Source organism: Festucalex cinctus, chromosome 15 (assembly GCF_051991245.1).
Source record: "Festucalex cinctus isolate MCC-2025b chromosome 15, RoL_Fcin_1.0, whole genome shotgun sequence".
In the NCBI taxonomy this organism is placed as follows: domain Eukaryota; kingdom Metazoa; phylum Chordata; class Actinopteri; order Syngnathiformes; family Syngnathidae; genus Festucalex; species Festucalex cinctus.
Genome location: NC_135425.1, coordinates 6,477,331 through 6,492,497, shown reverse-complemented (window position 1 = coordinate 6,492,497; position 15,167 = coordinate 6,477,331). Strand labels below are relative to the sequence as shown.

At 43.6% G+C, this 15,167-nt stretch overlaps 1 protein-coding gene and 1 long non-coding RNA gene across 5 annotated transcripts in view; one reads left to right on the top strand and one right to left on the bottom strand.

Annotated features, from left to right (window-relative positions):
• slc27a6 (solute carrier family 27 member 6) overlaps positions 1-15,167 on the top strand; it is a 297,206-nt gene that overhangs the window by 189,679 nt on the left and 92,360 nt on the right. For all 4 annotated transcript variants that reach the window (XM_077496912.1, XM_077496911.1, XM_077496910.1 and 1 more), the window contains exon 3: positions 2,335-2,493. In XM_077496912.1, the coding sequence (XP_077353038.1) occupies positions 2,335-2,493 (159 nt within the window). The remainder of the gene's footprint in view (positions 1-2,334; positions 2,494-15,167) is intronic.
• LOC144002064 (uncharacterized) lies at positions 8,025-14,893 on the bottom strand. Its single transcript, XR_013278660.1, has 4 exons — positions 11,022-14,893; positions 10,885-10,935; positions 10,778-10,811; positions 8,025-10,662 (listed from the first exon to the last, which is right to left on the bottom strand). It is a non-coding gene; the product is annotated as an uncharacterized LOC144002064 (long non-coding RNA).

The following is a 15,167-nucleotide window of genomic DNA, read 5'->3' as shown; positions in this document are numbered from 1 at the left end:
CAGATGCTATGGCGGCTAGCTTCACTTTGCTCGGCTTTGCTTAGCCTCTCAGCGCTAATAACGGTGTGGAGGCGTCAGTGGCGGAATGCAGGGACATCGCGTATGAGTGTTTGTTTACCTCGGTTCCATTATGTTAACGTTACGTAACATTATGTTACGTGGAAGAGTCAATGAGATTTTGGTGCATGTCCACCACCCATGAGTCGCACCCCCTCGTTGACAAAACAATTTGAGGGTATCAGACCCTGGTTCACCCTGGTTATGACCGAGCTTCATGCGCCGCTAAGCGGTGGTGTAGCTTGTTGTGATTAGAAAATAAAAGAAAAACTGGTGAAAAAGAGGGCACATCAAAATGACCCATCTCCACATATTAACATTAAATCACTATTTCATCAACATTCACACAAAAGGAAAAAATGTCTACACTGTCCATATGTTTCATCTATGGACTGTATGCACGCAGCACTTCCACATTCGATGTTACAAGACACAGAAGCTTCCGGTTTGTTTGTTTATTCATTTTTTCCTTTCGGACACATTACAGCTTACATTGATCACATCACATCATTTGCAACATTGACATCCAAAAGAAGGGCTGACGGATAGAAGCCGATGGCTTATTCGAGACCCGTCCCCATCGATCCATTACTATAACGCATCAGTCATATACATTGTTAGAATAGTCATTGATTTTTATCGTTATCCATCCATCCCATACTATCCCAAACACTGCTCGCTCAGTTCATCTTGAATGTCCGTGTGTAGATTGCGGCTAGTCCCAGTCATTTGGAACTGGTGAATCGGTCCCCAGATGCCACCAGGAGGCCCACCCCACCAGGCGAGCAGCACAAGGCAAGCGCATTTCTTCTCGTTCACCAGTAGTGTCTTTGCTGACCTCGGATCAGCTTTCACACATGTGGCTTCCAGAAGAGTAGATCGGCTTGCATTCGGCCCATTGCTTCCAAGCAATATTGCCTCGATTCTAGTCAGCTCAGCCACCACTGTTGCCAGCGACTTGTAGTTCTTAATAGAGGAATCCTGAGCGCTACCAAGACCAGCTCACCCAGCAGGGCGGCCCACGCCAGCTGCATTCCAGGAGCCAAACCACCAACCCCATTTTGCGTATTGACAGCAGATTCATTGTAGCCAAAATACAGCCTTATCATGTAGCCTTGACTGTTACAACAAATGTCCAAACGGAATTGGGGCCAGACAATTTTTAAATTCATACGGGAACAGCAATACATGTTATCAATGCAGTTTGGTTTGGAGAGACTTTGCATTGTTGATGTGATGTTAAATTCTAAGCTTAAATCCTTAACGCACTTAAAATAAAAAATAAAAAAAAACGGGCCGCTCCTTGCTTGAACACTCCAGAACCTATGAAAAAAATAATAATAATAATATCCTCGAAAAGTTGAATTTACATAATTCCATTAAAAAAATATCAAACTTCTATAGATCATAGATTCAGTACCCACAATTTAAGTGATTTCAAGTATTTTCTTTATTTTTACATCTCGGCTACCAGCTCAAAAAACCCATGAAGACATGATCTTAAAAAATTTGAATAGTGTGAAGAAATCACCATGTATATACTTCTCAGTGTTTTGCATTGGGGGGGTGATATTTTCAAAATTATATGTGAATCTTGCCTTAATCACTGCCACCATGCACAGTGGCATTGCCTGGGGGTCCTGGAAGCCCAGGCTTTCTTGATGCTTGCTGTTGGCTCTTTGTTTTTGGGTCTGATGGCCCTCATTTTCCTTTTGATAATACTGTATTGTAGCCCTCATTTTCATCTTGAAATACAGTATTATTATTTTGATTTTTTTAGGCCTCCCAGAAGTCAGCTTCTTTTGGAGAGGGGGTTCCGTCTATTGAAAATGAGCTACACCTAACCCACTGCGGAAGCTAATGCTTAGTATCACTTTTGTTACCATGATGGCTGGGGCGGAGCAAGGAGGCTCAACAAGGCAAGCAGCTCCCACTTGCTTAAATGGAGCAATATTACACTACCCCAAAAAAAAAAAATGTAAATAATTAATCTGGCATTTAAAGGGTTGAAATCCTTAAAAACGATGAGATGTTTGCTAGTTTTGAGCAAGTCTGAAGCTGTTTAATTGATTTATGAAAAGAAAACTTTTGCCTTAGTGTTATCCAAAAGATAGTAAATTTGCAGAGGGCACAAGTGTTAATTTATATGCACTGGCACATACTTACTTTGTGTTAACGTCAACTCCAAAACGGCATCATTGCAAATTCTTAAATTAATTTGCTATTTTTCTGTATAATAAAGGCCAGTCTGTGTTGTTGTTTTTTTTCTTTTCACAGGCCTTCCTAAGGCAGCAGTGATCACTCACCTCCAAAGCTTGAAGGCAGCAGGAGGATTCTGGGCATTTGGGGTGACAGAAAATGATGTGATGTATATCCCTCTGCCGCTTTACCACAGCGCAGCTTCACTGATCGGTATAGGGGGAACCATAGAGCTTGGTGAGTAGAATTCTTTCAAAAATACTCTCTTTTGAGGAGCTAAAGTGGATGAATGTTTTGACAATGGAAGAATGGATTCATATGTCATTTGAAAGCAGGCAATTATGTTCTTCATTGCTGAGTTTGGAATCTAAAGGCCATTTGTCACTACGCAGTATGTACATGGGTTATCACAATAGTTCTCACTACTGAGGCATTTCCATTTTGGAATGCAGGGTATAATTTCTCATACCTCAGCTCGTGTCATGGGTTGGTGGGGTGGTGAGAGATTGTGGACACAAATGGAAGGGAAACGCCCTACAAGACAGGGATAGTACAAGACAGGGATAGAAGTAAATGTGAAATGTTTATTTAAACCAAGACAAGGAGGTGAGATGGCAGCGGTGACCTGACTGGATTCAACAGGACTGGACTGGACCGGACTCAACAGGATAGGACTTGATGTGGCTTGGCTGTGGCTAGGCTACAAAACGTGGCTAGGCTACGAGACGTGGCTAGGCTACGAGACGTAGCTAGGCTACAGAACAAGACACCCAACATACTGTAACAATCGCAGTGTGAGACCGCGCCACGGGGTGGCGCTTCTTTGTTTTTGTGTGGATATGTAGCGCTTTTTCGTTTTTAGCGGTGAATGTTTTTGATGACGCGGAAGCTTACGGCTATTGTAACGCGCGGTGGCACCGAGCCCACTGTTTTTTTTGGCCCAATCCCATTACCTCCTCTTCACCCTATTCCCTTTTTTCTCTTTAAATCTTCCCCCTCCCCCTTCTATTCCCCGAGGAAGTGGGAAGTCGAAGCAAAAGAAATCCTCTCAGAATTGGGGAACATACTAGATCCTCTACATCAAGTTTCTAGACTACAGTGACAACGGCCAACGGACGTCACTAATTACTGTATTACTTGACTGATTAGATAACTAATCGATGAAAAATGTATGCGACAGAATTCAGATGCAGCCTAGCACTAGCATCTGTGTTGCTATTGTTCTGTCCGACGGCGTTTATCAACAACTTTCAAAACACGGCCAGTGGCACCAAACTACAGTATATTGGAATGAAATTTCAAGTCTCATAGTTATTTGTCACTGCATTCAGGATCAACAATAATGTCCTTGTGCGGCACCAGCGCTTTTAGCGAGCAAACACGTAATTGTACCTAGTATAGAACACTCGATACAACCACTACCAATACGATAAAACAATTAATATTACAGTACTTACATTTATGTGGCTCCCGCTTTTTGTTGTTTTGTGCTGGAGCTGTAACCTCTGCCATTGGGAGCGAGGGGATGTGAGGTTGAATGAAGGGAGGTCGGGGGCTATTTTGGTTTAAAGGGGGCTGCGACCCTTGTGCTTTTGTTTTTTGTTGTTCTGCTGCGCCGTCCATGGTCGATTAGCCACTGTGCATTATAATACGACACGTAACACCAACAGTTGGCAACAATGCACCCACGCAGACTGAACAAAGACAGCAGAATAAATACTAGGGCTGGGTTTAAAAAATTGAATAATCGATAGTAAATCGATTTTCCTTTTTTAGTGCGATATCTGTTCATAAAAACATGATTATTTTAATACAGTGTTCCCTACTGGGGGCGGCATGGCTCACTGGTATGGTGGTCGTCTCCCAACCCAGAGGTTGTGGGTTCGATCCCAGGCCATTGTGACCACGTCGAAGTATCCTTGAGCAAGATACTGAACCCCCAATTGCTCCTGATGCTGCGTCATCAGTAGGTGAATGGGTAGTCAAAAATGTAAAGCGCTTTGAGGGCCTTGAAGGTGGAAAAGCGCTATATAAATGAAGTGCCATTTGCCAGTGCCATACTTTATCGCGTGTTCATCTTTCGCGGCCTCGCTATTTTGAAGGATTTTTTACAGCATTATTTTTAATACATGCTTTTTGGTTTGTTTATTTTTTGGGTCGTTGCCCGGCCGTATCTCTCTAACCCTACGTCCAACCGGGGAAATACGGGCATCTGAGGATTCGTCTTGACGAGACTGTACATTTAAAAAAAAACTAGTGCTGTCAAACGATTAAAATTTTTAATCTGATTAATCACACTTTTAAATTTTGATTAATCACGATTAATCAGCTAAATTACTCACGTATTTGCTTAATATAAAATAAATACAAAATACCGTAATATTTTGACATTAACGCATTTTATTATCTGAATGTCATTTGCAAACATTGATTAAATGCATGTACGCAATTGCATGCATGCGTGTATTGCTCAAAACGTAACAGCATCATTACAATTGGGTGCAATTCAGCAATTAATTAAACGCAAATTACTTTTGTTTTATCTAAAGTCCCGTCAGGGTGTTTTTTAAAGCGAAATTTACCACCGAGCACACCAACTGGAGTCACCCCGCTCATTTTTGTCAGAATCTCGGAAGTGTGGTGGTGGACCCAAATGCAGGAGGCGAACGAGGCAGAGGTGCGGAAAAAAGAAGTAAATTTAATCCAACAAAAACCAACGTAGCAAACAGGGCTTGGTAACAACGAATACAAAAAATACCAGAGGGAAAACTATACAAGAACAGACGACAACACTGGCAACATGAACGTGGGAAAACAAGAATAATGAACCGACAAACACTGACACAAAAACCGATAACTAAATACACACACTAATTACACACGACGAGACACAGCTGGGCAAGACACAAGTGGAAGGGGTTGCTGATTGGATGGAACATGAGGATGGGCAGGAAAACACAGGTGGACATGGAAAGGCTTAACGATACTAGGAAAAAACAGGAAATCAAAACATGACAAACTAAAAACCCAACAAAAGCAAAGCAAAACCCACCCTAAATAGAACCAAAACATGACAGAACCCCCCCTTCAAGGGACAGCTCCCAGATGTCCCATAAACAAAAAAAACAGGCGGGAGGGTGCACGGCCCACTCTCAAGGGCAGTCCAAAAAAACCAAACAAAATGCCAAAACCCTAGAGGTGGCCAGACGAGGAGTGCCCAGAGGGCCAGTCAGGTGGGCGTCCCGGACGCCAGACGAGGAGTGCCCAGCGGGGCCAGTCTGGTGGACGTCCCGGACGCCAGACGGAAGAGTGCCCAGCGGGGCCAGTCAGGTGGGCGTCCCGGACGCCAGACGAGGAGTGCCCAGCGGGGCCAGTCAGGTGGGCGTCCCGGACGCCAGACGAGGAGTGCCCAGCGGGGCCAGTCTGGTGGACGTCCCGGACGCCAGACGAAGAGTGCCCAGAGGGGCCAGTCAGGTGGGCGTCCCGGACGCCAGACAAGAGAGTTCCGTCGGAGCCGGTCAGGAGGGCGTCCTCGACGCCCGACGAAGAGAGCCCGGCGGGGCCAGTCAGGAGGGCGTCCCCGACGCCCGACGAGGAGGGCCCGGCGGGGCCAGTCAGGAGGGCGTCCTCGACGCCCGACGAGGAGGGCCCGGCGGGGCCGGTCAGGAGGACGTCCTCGACGGCCGACGAGGAGGGCCCGGCGGGGCCGGTCAGGAGGGCGTCCCTGACGCCCGACGAGGAGCAGAGGTGGCGGCGGGGTGTTCGCCGCCGGAACTGGTGCATGCAAAGGCGGCCGCTGACCGGGCGCCGCCGGAACTGGTGCATGCGAAGGCGGCGGCTGACCAGGCGCCGCCGGAACTGGTGCATGCGAAGGCGGCGGCTGACCGGGCGCCGCCGGAACTGGTGCATGCGAAGGCGGCCGCCGGCCGGGCGCCGCTGGAACCGGTGGAGAAGGCAGCCGCTGGCCAGGCGCCGCCGGAACTGGTGCAGGCGAAGGCGGCCGCCGGCCGGGCGCCGCCGGAACTGGTGAAGGCGAAGGCGGCGGCTGACCGGGCGCCGCCGGAACTGGTGAAGGCGAAGGCGGCGAGGCTGACCGGGCGCCGCCGGAACTGGTGCAGGCGAAGGCGGCCGCTGGCCGGGCGCCGCCGGAACTAGTGCATGCGAAGGCGGCCGCTGGCCGGGCGCCGCCGGAACTGGTGCAGGCGAAGGCGGCCGCTGGCCGGGCGCCGCCGGAACTGGTGGTGGAGATGGCGGCCGCTGGCCGGGCGCCGCCGGAACTAGTGCAGGCGAAGGCGGCCGCTGGCCGGGCGCCGCCGGAACTGGTGCAGGCGAAGGCGGCCGCTGGCCGGGCGCCGCCGGAACTGGTGCCGGCGAGGGCGGCCGCTGACCGGGCGCCGCCGGAACTGGTGGAGAAGGCGGCCGCTGGCTGGGCGCCGCCGGTCGAGGAGCAGGAGGTTGCGGCCCAGGCAAAGCGGCCAGGGGCTGCGGCGGCAGCGGCACAGGCGAAGCGGCCAGGGGCTGCGCTGGCAGCGGCACAGGCGCAGCGGCCCGGGGCTGCGGCGGCAGTGGCGCAGGCGCAGCGGCCAGGGGCTGCGGCGGCAGCGGCGCAGGCGAAGCGGCCAGGGGCTGCGGCGGCAGCGGCGCAGGCGAAGCGGCCAGGGGCTGCGGCGGCAGCGGCGCAGGCGAAGCGGCCAGGGGCTGCGGCGGCAGCGGCACAGGCGCAGCGGCCAGTGGCTGCGGCGGCAGCGGCGCAGGCTGCGGCTTGGATCGCCTCTGCCTCCTATGTTTTCGGGGAGCTGGGGCTGTCGTCACACCAGCCTGTTGACCAAGGGACCGGGGAACTCGAGACAACGGGGAACCAGGTGACGTGGAAACAGGTGCTACTTGACATGACGGGGAACGTGAAAACAAAAAACTATAAAAGCTATCACTCGCACTCCAACCAAAATCAGTGTGCTCACTCACTTCACAATCATCCTCTAACTCTGAATCAAAATCAAACTCGGGATCGTGGTCAACAAAAACGTGGGGTGACAAAATCGTGTCATAAGGAAGTGCCCGGGGAGACTTACTAGGTGAACAAAAACTGGTGTCAAAATCAGAAATGTTTAACTCGGTGTCTGTGAGTTCCAAATCAGAATCACTTAAATAACTGTAACGGGAATCATAAGGTGGTGAACTGGGTAAATAGGTTTTAACAGGTGAGGGGAACACGGAGACACAGGAACTCGAAAAGAAAGCTGAACCTACACCGAGGGAACGGGGTTGGTCAACAGGCTGATGGCGTCTGGGAGCCGGCCGACGTCGTGCCGATCGGCTCCGGCTGCTCCCTGCTGGGTCCTTTCGTGGTCGGTTCATTCTGTCAGAGGTGCGGAAAAAAGAAGTAAATTTAATCCAACAAAAACCAACGTAGCAAACAGGGCTTGGTAACAACGAATACAAAAAATACCAGAGGGAAAACTATACAAGAACAGACGACAACACTGGCAACATGAACGTGGGGAAACAAGAATAATGAACCGACAAACACTGACACAAAAACCGATAACTAAATACACACACTAATTACACACGACGAGACACAGCTGGGCAAGACACAAGTGGAAGGGGTTGCTGATTGGATGGAACATGAGGATGGGCAGGAAAACACAGGTGGACATGGAAAGGCTTAACGATACTAGGAAAAAACAGGAAATCAAAACATGACAAACTAAAAACCCAACAAAAGCAAAGCAAAACCCACCCTAAATAGAACCAAAACATGACAATTTTGGAACAACAGGCGTAGGAAATGCCGTGCATTGACCTAATCACTGACCTGTGCAGCCTTCAATATAACCATCCGCGGTTACGTTCAAGGCTCAAGTGCGGTCCAAAAAAATAGTGTGATTAATCTGCGTTAATATGTGATTAATTTAACTTTTTTCTGTGATTAATTAATCGATTAACGCTTTAACTTTGACAGCCCTAAAAAAACACACACACAAATGATGAATGAAAAAGCTTTCATAACAAACAAAAAAAATCATACCAAAACGAAAAAACATAGTACAGTAAATGAAAAAAAATACATATACTGTGCTGTATACTGTACTAAATTGAAAAAAACAACAACAACAACATACTTTTAACGGAAAAACTGAATATAAATAAAAATAAATATAAGAAGATATTATGAATGTAAAAGCATTTATAATAAAATAAAAATCATACTGAAATGAAAAAACATAATAAATGAAGAATTAGATATAATGAACAGAATAAAAAAAATGCGGACTTCTATTATCACGGGTAGATTTTGGAATGTAACACCCGCGATAAACGAGGGAACACTGTATCTCTTTTTCCCCATAAATTAACAAGAAAATAGAATTTTAAAGGACATTTTTTTTTTGTATCTTACTGTATGGGTCATGATAACCACTGCTGCTTGTTAATTTGTTACATATTTGCCACCGCTATGTGCTTACTGAGTTTCACAAGTACAACATTACCATTTGTCTCAATCACATTTTTTTGCACCCAAGTCTGAGTCCCTTGTTTTTATCTATCTGCTAATACTGAACTCTGATCAGATACCTTGGCAATGCATTAGGAAGAAAACAAGAGAGCACCTCCAAATTGTGTCAGGTCAGATGTTTTATTTGTAATTAGAAAATAAAATAAATGTAACCCAACATGATTCCTTTTTGTTTGGCTATAAATTTACTATAGTGTAGCAGTACAGGGTGATTCTAAAATAATGACCCTATATTTTAAACCACAAAATAAGTTTGCCAACATCCATCTATCTTTCCATTTTTTATTTATTTTTTTATTTTTACCTTACTACTACTTATCCTCGTTAAGTTTGTGGTGTACCCTGGATTGGTTAGCAGCCAAAATTCACATATATGGACAATTTAGTCTTCAATTACTCTCAAATGCATGTTTTTGCAATATGAGAGGAAGCCAGAGTACCCAGGGGGAAAAAACAAAACAAAACAAAACAAAAAACACATGCAACTACGAGGAGGACATGATCACTCTACACTGGAAGGCTCGAGCCTGGACATGAACCTACAACCGCTGAACTGTGAGGCAGATGTGCTAGCCGGTCAAGCACCGGGCCACCCATGATGCAAAAGCATTACATTTAGTTAAATATTATGTATTAAATAAACAAACTAATATCTAAAATAGGAGGTATCCAAACTACGGCCCGTGGGCCATTTGCGGCCCGCTGTCCATTTTTTTGTGGCCCGCGACATATGCTAAAAATGGCATTTGACTCAGTTCAAATAAAATAAAAACAAAAATGTTTGGAGATGGTCAAAGTAAGGTGGGAGGGTGTCGAAAAACACAGGTGCTATTAAAGGTTATTTTAGTTAACTAAAACTAAAAAATAAAACTACAATTCAACAAAACAATTTCTTTACTGAAATAAAATAAAAACGAAAATGCTTTTTATAAAATGAAAACTAACTGAAATTACATTTTATGTTTACAAAACTAACTAAAACTATAATTATTGCAAAAATGTCCTTCGTTTTCGTCTTTGGTGTGATATTTAGGAGATTTTGATATCAACCTGAATAATGACGTTTGAAAGTATGTCACACAGAAGTGACGTCATCTCGCAGCAGCCAATAGAAAAAGGACCTTCAGATGACATTGCGCCCATGGTGTTTTTCAAATATTGCGCACAAGTAATACACGTTAACTCTTTGACTGCCAGCCATTTTCGGAAAAGGTAACCCCATACTGCCAGCTGATTTACAGAATTTTACCGATCTTTCAAGCTCCACAGAAAATGTTGTGTTAGGACTATGGAAACGCGGATACTACCAAATGAAAGAAGTCTCATCTTTCATCTAAAAAAAAAAGTTTGTTTCTACCTTATTCAGATCTTCAGTAATCAACAATAGAAAACACCTTCGTTTCACCCAAATCCTCTATTTTCTTCCAAAATACGGAGAAATCAAGCTTTTTGTGAAACGATGTTATTTCATGCACTCTAGTGAATTTGGCACTTTTTTTTTTTTGCATGAGTGATTCTACAAACACCTAAACTTCTATAGAAACACTACCCCAACAATAAAAAAAAGTGTTTTTTGATTGCAAAATAACAGTTTATTTACATGCAACAGTAGCAATCCGAACAAACAATTTGGAAAACTCTTTCCTATTTACACGTGCGCAACAGTTTTTGTCAGTCTGCTTCTGCATGGACTGATTTGCGTAGAGGTTGGTATGATGAACGATGTGCTGGAGAAGTTCATCCGTGATGAAGAGCTCCAGGATGTCAGCTGGCAGGTGGGAATTCAGCTCTGCTGCAGCATCCCTTGGTCCTGGTTTTGCAGCAAAGGGGAAGATGGTTGGCTGCCAGCCGAATTCATCAACTTCAACCCAGCCAATCTTTGGGATCTGCAAATATACATTTCAATATCATATATTATTTTAGAGCACTGTGATGCAATGTGTGTGTGTGTGTGTGTGTGTGTGTGTGTGTGTGTGTGTGTGTGTGTGTGTGCATGTTTACCTTTTTTTCTTGGATGTATTGATTGATGCACATTCTGTAAATTATAGAAGACGTTTACCATCAAATATTTTATTAGTGCTGTGGAGAATCTTTTTTTTTCTTTTTACCTTTGTTCTGTTCACTGTGAGAAGGGTCACTTTGGGCCCTATGAGGAGGAGCTGAAAGAAACATACAATTACAATACTATCGAAAGACTTTCCTTTTATTGTTGCGGTGTATTGAAAACATTTGTTTGTTTTTTTACCTTTCTTTGTCGTAGAACCAGCGGTCGGACGTTGCTGTGAGCACGATCTATAAAATATACATTCACGTTTGTATAGGTAATAGATGTTTTAGTGTATATCAGCACATTTACACATGCTGCTAGCAGATCGACCGAAAAGGAAAGTAATCTTACTAGCATGTTAGCGCTTACCTTCACGTTCTTCGGAAGACTGTCCAAGACTGTCTTGCATCGGACCCATAGTAGTCGTCATCGTCCGATGAAACGTCATCTGTGCAGACGTGCTCGGTTGTGCACCACTTTTCTCCGGTGTTAGCATCGCTAGCTGGTGGGGCTTTAGGACGTTATTAGCATCGCTAGCCGGTGGGGCCTTAGGACGTGGTCGAAACGGCCATCGTCACCGCTTCAACTATGACTTAACCCCGTCATCACTGTGCTCTTGAGCACTGGTCGATGCTTTTGAGCTTTGAAAATAAGGATCAAGCGTGAGCTGATTGCCATCTGTAGCCTTTTTGACTCCCTTAGCCAAGTTAGCCATTCTCTCCCCCTCAACACTCTAGCTCAGCCTCTCTTCTTCTACTGTTGTCTCCTATCCGATCTTGTCCAAAAGACTCATCACAGCCATCTAGTGGCCAGGAATACTCATATAGTAACCCGATCGGCTTGATACTTGGAGCACAGCTGCCCAAGGCTTTCCTCCACCCGTTTCCATAAAAAAACATAGTAGACGTCAATTAACGTCTATGGCGGCCAATCCTAGGATTATACTGAACGTTTTTAAACGTTTATGGCGGTCAAAGAGTTAAAAAAAAAAAAAATAATACTAATACTGAAACTAACTAAAAGTAAGAATTTTTTTTAAAGTACTAAACTAATAAAAACTAAGAGTACCACCCTGAAAACTAATAAAAACTAACTACAATGAAAAATTCCAAAACTATAATAACCCTACTGCCATATTACAAATAAATTGGTTTATATACTATAGCATTTTTCTAAATATGCAAAAGCACAAATAAATTATTTGTACAATTTTTAGGACTAAACACAATTTCTCTTCATAACATTATGTGGCCCTTGCATCCTTCTGAGTTTCTGTATGTGGCCCTCATATGAAAAAGTTTGGTCACCCCTGATCTATAATGTTAAAAAGCTGACATTTTGCAGCTTATCCTGTCCCTTCCATCCTGCTTTGTTACAATCTACAATTTCCACTTTAAAACAACGGTCTATTTTCTTCCTGCCATTAGCCTTCTCTTACTATGGGCAACAGTCTTGTAGAATGTGTCCAGTCATCTATATTGTACTTGTAACTTGAAATGGTAAAATCAGTAGCTTGGTAAATCTGTATGGTACCCAGTGTCTAACTCTATTTGGCATTTGAAAATGTGGTAACTGCAGTGTGAAATTCAATGTTGTATTATCTAATCCTAAAAGTATGCCAAACTCTGCATGGGATTGTAATTCAATTTTCCTGTATACACATGCCTCTTTGTACGAAGGTTTATTACGGTGTTGGGAAAAAAACTCACATTCAGAACAGTTTTGCATGCCTTCATCTGTCTCATGGTTACATATAAAGTTGTGTTCAGAGTAAAAGCACTGTGGTTAAAAAGTAAGTACAAAGGCTGCTCAAAATTTTGTTTATTAGTTTTTATTTTTATGCGCATACACGCATTGAGGGCGGCACGGTGGTTGACTGGTAAAGCATGTCCGCCTCCCAGTACTGAGGAAAGCCCATATTGTTTAGATATTTGCAATTATTAATGCATTTATGGTCTTTTTTTTCTCCCGAGTTTGAAATGTCCGACAGTTTTTGAATGCAGCTGGCGGAACGCTGTCAGTTTACGCTCTCGTGGCTAGTTGCTAACGCCGGAGACTTGCGCGCATGCATCATACGATGACAAAATAATTAACAGACAAAATTAGCTTTCTTGGCGTCGTTAATTGGCAATCAAATATAATTTCGAGGTGGCGTTGTGTTGATGTTGGAAGTCGATAGTCACTTGAGGACGAATCGACGTCCATGAATGACTTGTACGGCTTTTATTTTGAAGTTGGGAACGACCTTCCACAAAATAGGCAATCCCCCTCTTTATCCTGGCGCATGAGACTTGTTTTTGGTGTTTTGTGCTGTGTATGAATTTGATGTTTATTCTACTTATTTATCTTTGCATTTATTTATTTATTTATTCTCACTCGCCTACCTCTTAATTTACTGATGCAAACTTTTACTTTGTATACAGCAATGCCTGTTCTTAAAGCGCTTTATAAATAAAGTTGAGTTGAGTACACAATGTGTTCATTCTCCTGTTGAAATATGCTTGCGTGGGTAATCTCTTGCATGTAGGTGAGGAAAGTTCAATGAACTTAAATGGTAGAGGTGAATGATCTGATAAACCTTGAACAGGTTGTTGTCCTCTCATATTTAATAGATTTGATCTGTGGGCAGAGGGTAGGGGAGACACTATGTTAATATTTGGATTACTTAATTCTGTGGTCTCACAATACCTGTCAGAACGTTTTTTTGTTTTGTTTTGTTGTTGTTGTTGTTTTTTTAGAGCTCAGTATTATTCATTCGGCAGCCTTCCCGAGTCAACATGTCATCATCATCACTCTCCTTTTTTATTTTTAATTATTACTATTTGTGTGTGTGCATGCATACGTGAGTCAGCAGCCAGGTGATCGGGTGATCACGTGTTTGAATTCCAATCATGTGATCGGATCGGGACATCCCTACTGTTTCCTATCACAAATGTTAATGCAATTTGCTCGGATAATTCCTGAATTAGTATTAAAATGGCCAATAATTTTTAAATGTTTCAAATTGTGACATAGGAAGTTCCAGCCAAGAAACCAGTGTTATGTTTGAACTGTACACTTTATAATGTGCCAGTTAAGAGCCTTTCTCTGTACATTTAGGTATGATGACGATGACTTGGTCATCCCAAAGTTGTTCAAACTCAGAATTTTGTATTACTGGAGTATCCAACAAGTAATCTGTTTCTAAAATTAGGATAGCTCTGGAGTGAGAGGTGGATACCACTGAGAGATCCATCTGCTAGAAGTGGAGCTTATTTGAATGACATTTTTAAACGTCTGACTGGATAATGAATTGACTTAAGAAGGCTAAACAGGAATAAGACGTGTCTATGTATTTACCTTGCGTGTTCAGGTCACATAACCCTAAGCCTAACCAATACTTTATATGGATGCTTTAGTCAAGTCATTCATTCTGACTGTTTGGCTTGGTTTTTGAATGGGCAACTTATCATTGACCGAAACTATGCTGAACTGAAAGAATGCTATCCATTTTAGTGCGTAATTCTGCATAGGAAGTGTTTGTCCTTGGGGGTTCCAGAACTGTCCCATAGGTATGGGCTACTGGTCGTTTTGCTAGTCCGTTTTCCTTTAGTGCACAGGATTTCAATGTTGTCAACAACATCTGACCCTGTAACAAGCCTTAAAAGGCCTCTACCATGCATTTTTTAAGCTTTTAGCCATATTAAAATGCCATTACCTCACAAAAAGGAAAAAAAAAAGTCATTTAATAGGACAAATGATTTAAAATACCATAATATTTTATGAACCTAAAAGTACTTGGTATCGGTATCGGCGATATTGGCACCAGTATATACAGTCAAACCTCGGTTTTCGAACATAATCCGTTCCAGAAGGGTGTTCCAAAAGCGAATTGTTCGAAATCCGAAACAATTTTTCCCATTATAACTAATGTAAATAATTTTAATCTGTTCCAATTCTTAAAAAAAAACTTTTTCCAAGTTTTTTTATTTTTTTTTTTACTATTTTACACCATAAACTGCACTGTATATTGTTTACCATGAATAGTAAAGGGTAGAAATAGTAGACACTGTTTTATTTTAATAGAAGATATTCTATCTAAAATGATGAAAAAAAAATGCACTTGCTTTCTTTGGACCCATGATTAGGGGCTAATACACGATGCAAAACTAAAAGAAAAAGATTAGCGTAAATAACAATGAACAGGTCTGCTCCGAACGAACTTTGAACACGAATGTGCTACGGAGGAAGCATCCTGGGCATTCGAGTTAGCTCGGTTCCCGAGTGAGTCGCGTTCAGGTACGCTCGGCTTTTTCTCCCGAGTGAGTCGCGTTCAGGTACGCTCGGCTTTTTCTCCCGAGTGAG